The sequence below is a fragment of the Microtus ochrogaster genome, unplaced genomic scaffold (assembly GCF_000317375.1).
Source record: "Microtus ochrogaster isolate Prairie Vole_2 unplaced genomic scaffold, MicOch1.0 UNK13, whole genome shotgun sequence".
In the NCBI taxonomy this organism is placed as follows: Eukaryota; Metazoa; Chordata; class Mammalia; order Rodentia; family Cricetidae; genus Microtus; species Microtus ochrogaster.
The window spans coordinates 3711755-3713683 of record NW_004949111.1 but is presented as its reverse complement, the minus strand read 5'-3'; the positions used below and the strand labels follow the sequence as shown (position 1 = coordinate 3713683).

Here is a 1929-nt window from a genome sequence, read left to right as displayed (position 1 = left end):
ACAGTGAGCTTACTTTTGCTATCTTAAGACAAGTACCCTAACCCTTTTTTCTAAGTAAACTTCCATTTCTAATCAATAATAGAAGTGCTTTTACTATTTTGTTATTTCTTGCTTACTTACCATGCACAAAGTAGTATATGCGTTATGTTGCTCCCATTATCTTATCTAATGCTAAAAGTAAGTGTGTGATGTTGTTACTATACTAACCTCCATTTTCAGAAAGTCAGGCCTCTATAGGAGTCTTGACAAGCCTAGTCACTCTGGCTTCCCCACTTAGCAACTGAATTATAATAGTCAAATTAATCTCTCTAAATTAAAATCTCCTTATTTGCTAAATGTGGATAATTCAGACATGCATTGCTTAATGCCAGGGACAAATTCTGATGAATGTGCCATTACATTAGATGATTTCACCATGGTGGAAACACCACTGTGCATGTACGCAAATTAGTTAACATAGGTCAGTATGCAATGTGACTTATATCAACGTAACCCCAAACATGTGTGGTGCATTGGACTCTATCTTGCCTGGCACACAATTCATTTGTCAGGCTAACTATTAAGTCATATTATCAAATCTAAGAATAAGTTCTCAAGCTCAAACACATAAAACCCATCAGTAACCATAATACAGTTTAGGCTCCTTCATTTTTGAAATAATCACTTCACTTGGCATGTAAGATATTCTTACTCTTTTTTTCTTTTTCTTTTTCTTTTTTTGGTTTTTCCAGACAGGGTTTCACTGTGGTTTTGGAGCCTGTCCTGGAACTAGCTCTTGTAGACCCTTCTCACAATTCTCTCAAATGTCACCATCCTTCAGGGAGCAAAGCAATGGCTTCTTATCTGCTATGCCTACTTCTTTCTTCCTATATAGTCTCTTTTACTTAGGTAAAACTTCTCTGATTAAACACAGCTATGCCATTCGTCTACTTAATGGTGACCTCTCTTCTCTCACTCACCGACACCTATTTGTCTACTGTATTCTAGCCATGTCGTATTGGGGCCTCACACTTCCTTGCCTTCAGCTCATCCTGGAAGTCACTTCTCACAGATATCTACAGAGCACATGTCTGCATCTCCCTTGATTCTTTGTTCAAATATCACCTTTCAAGAAACCCTTTCTAAGCCACATTATATAAAATTAGAAATTATCCCAACATTTCGTGTGTCCCTCTGTGATTTCGTGTTCTGTGCAACACCTAACCATCATAGAACGTACTATGTATTTTACTTATCTTGTTTATCTCACCCATGTGAGGCTCATGTTGAGATTTTGTTTTGCTCATTTCTATATTCCTAATACCAAATATAAATGTCTTCTTTTTCACTTTAATACTTAATCAGGCACTACACAGTTTCTACCTGACCCCAACCTCATGGATCATGGGCAGTCTCATCCAGAAGATAAAGATATGTACAGCACTAGAAGCTGAAATGGACTACAGTGGGAACCTGTGGAGAGATCCGCAAGATGTACCAAGTGGGAAACGATGGTGAAAGATCATGTAATGGATGGGTAACTGACAGCATGACTCTACATGTTCCCATGTTTAATTCCAAATAAACAGTTTGGCCAATGATGCAAGTGATTAAAACACAAATTAATGAATACAACACAAGTAATATTAAGAGATTAATGAGGCAACTGAAGTAGAAGTACTAGGAGTATATTTTATGACTTGTAAGAGAATTTATTAGAAAGCAAAATAAGGTGAGGATATGAACATCAGTAAGACTAAAATATGCAAATATGCATATGCAAATATACATATACATATTTATACATGTGAATCTGCTTCAGTTTTCCCAGTTTATTCTCAGTTAACTTAGAGTGGTGGATAGAAGGATGTGTTTTTTTCCCCAGAGCTGAAATAAAATATCCATATTTTATGGCACATGAACTTGGATATATGTCTTTGTTTTATTTAA

At 36.1% G+C, this 1929-nt stretch overlaps 1 protein-coding gene across 1 annotated transcript in view; it reads left to right on the top strand.

Annotated features, from left to right (window-relative positions):
• The window catches only part of Apool (apolipoprotein O like), a 60852-nt gene extending 58951 nt beyond the window's left edge, over positions 1 to 1901 (top strand). Inside the window, exon 9 of the mRNA XM_005366712.2 lies at positions 1345 to 1901. Within this exon, the coding sequence (XP_005366769.1) occupies positions 1345 to 1433 (89 nt within the window). The 3' untranslated portion in view covers positions 1434 to 1901. The remainder of the gene's footprint in view (positions 1 to 1344) is intronic.
• The last annotated feature ends 28 nt before the right edge of the window (positions 1902 to 1929 follow it).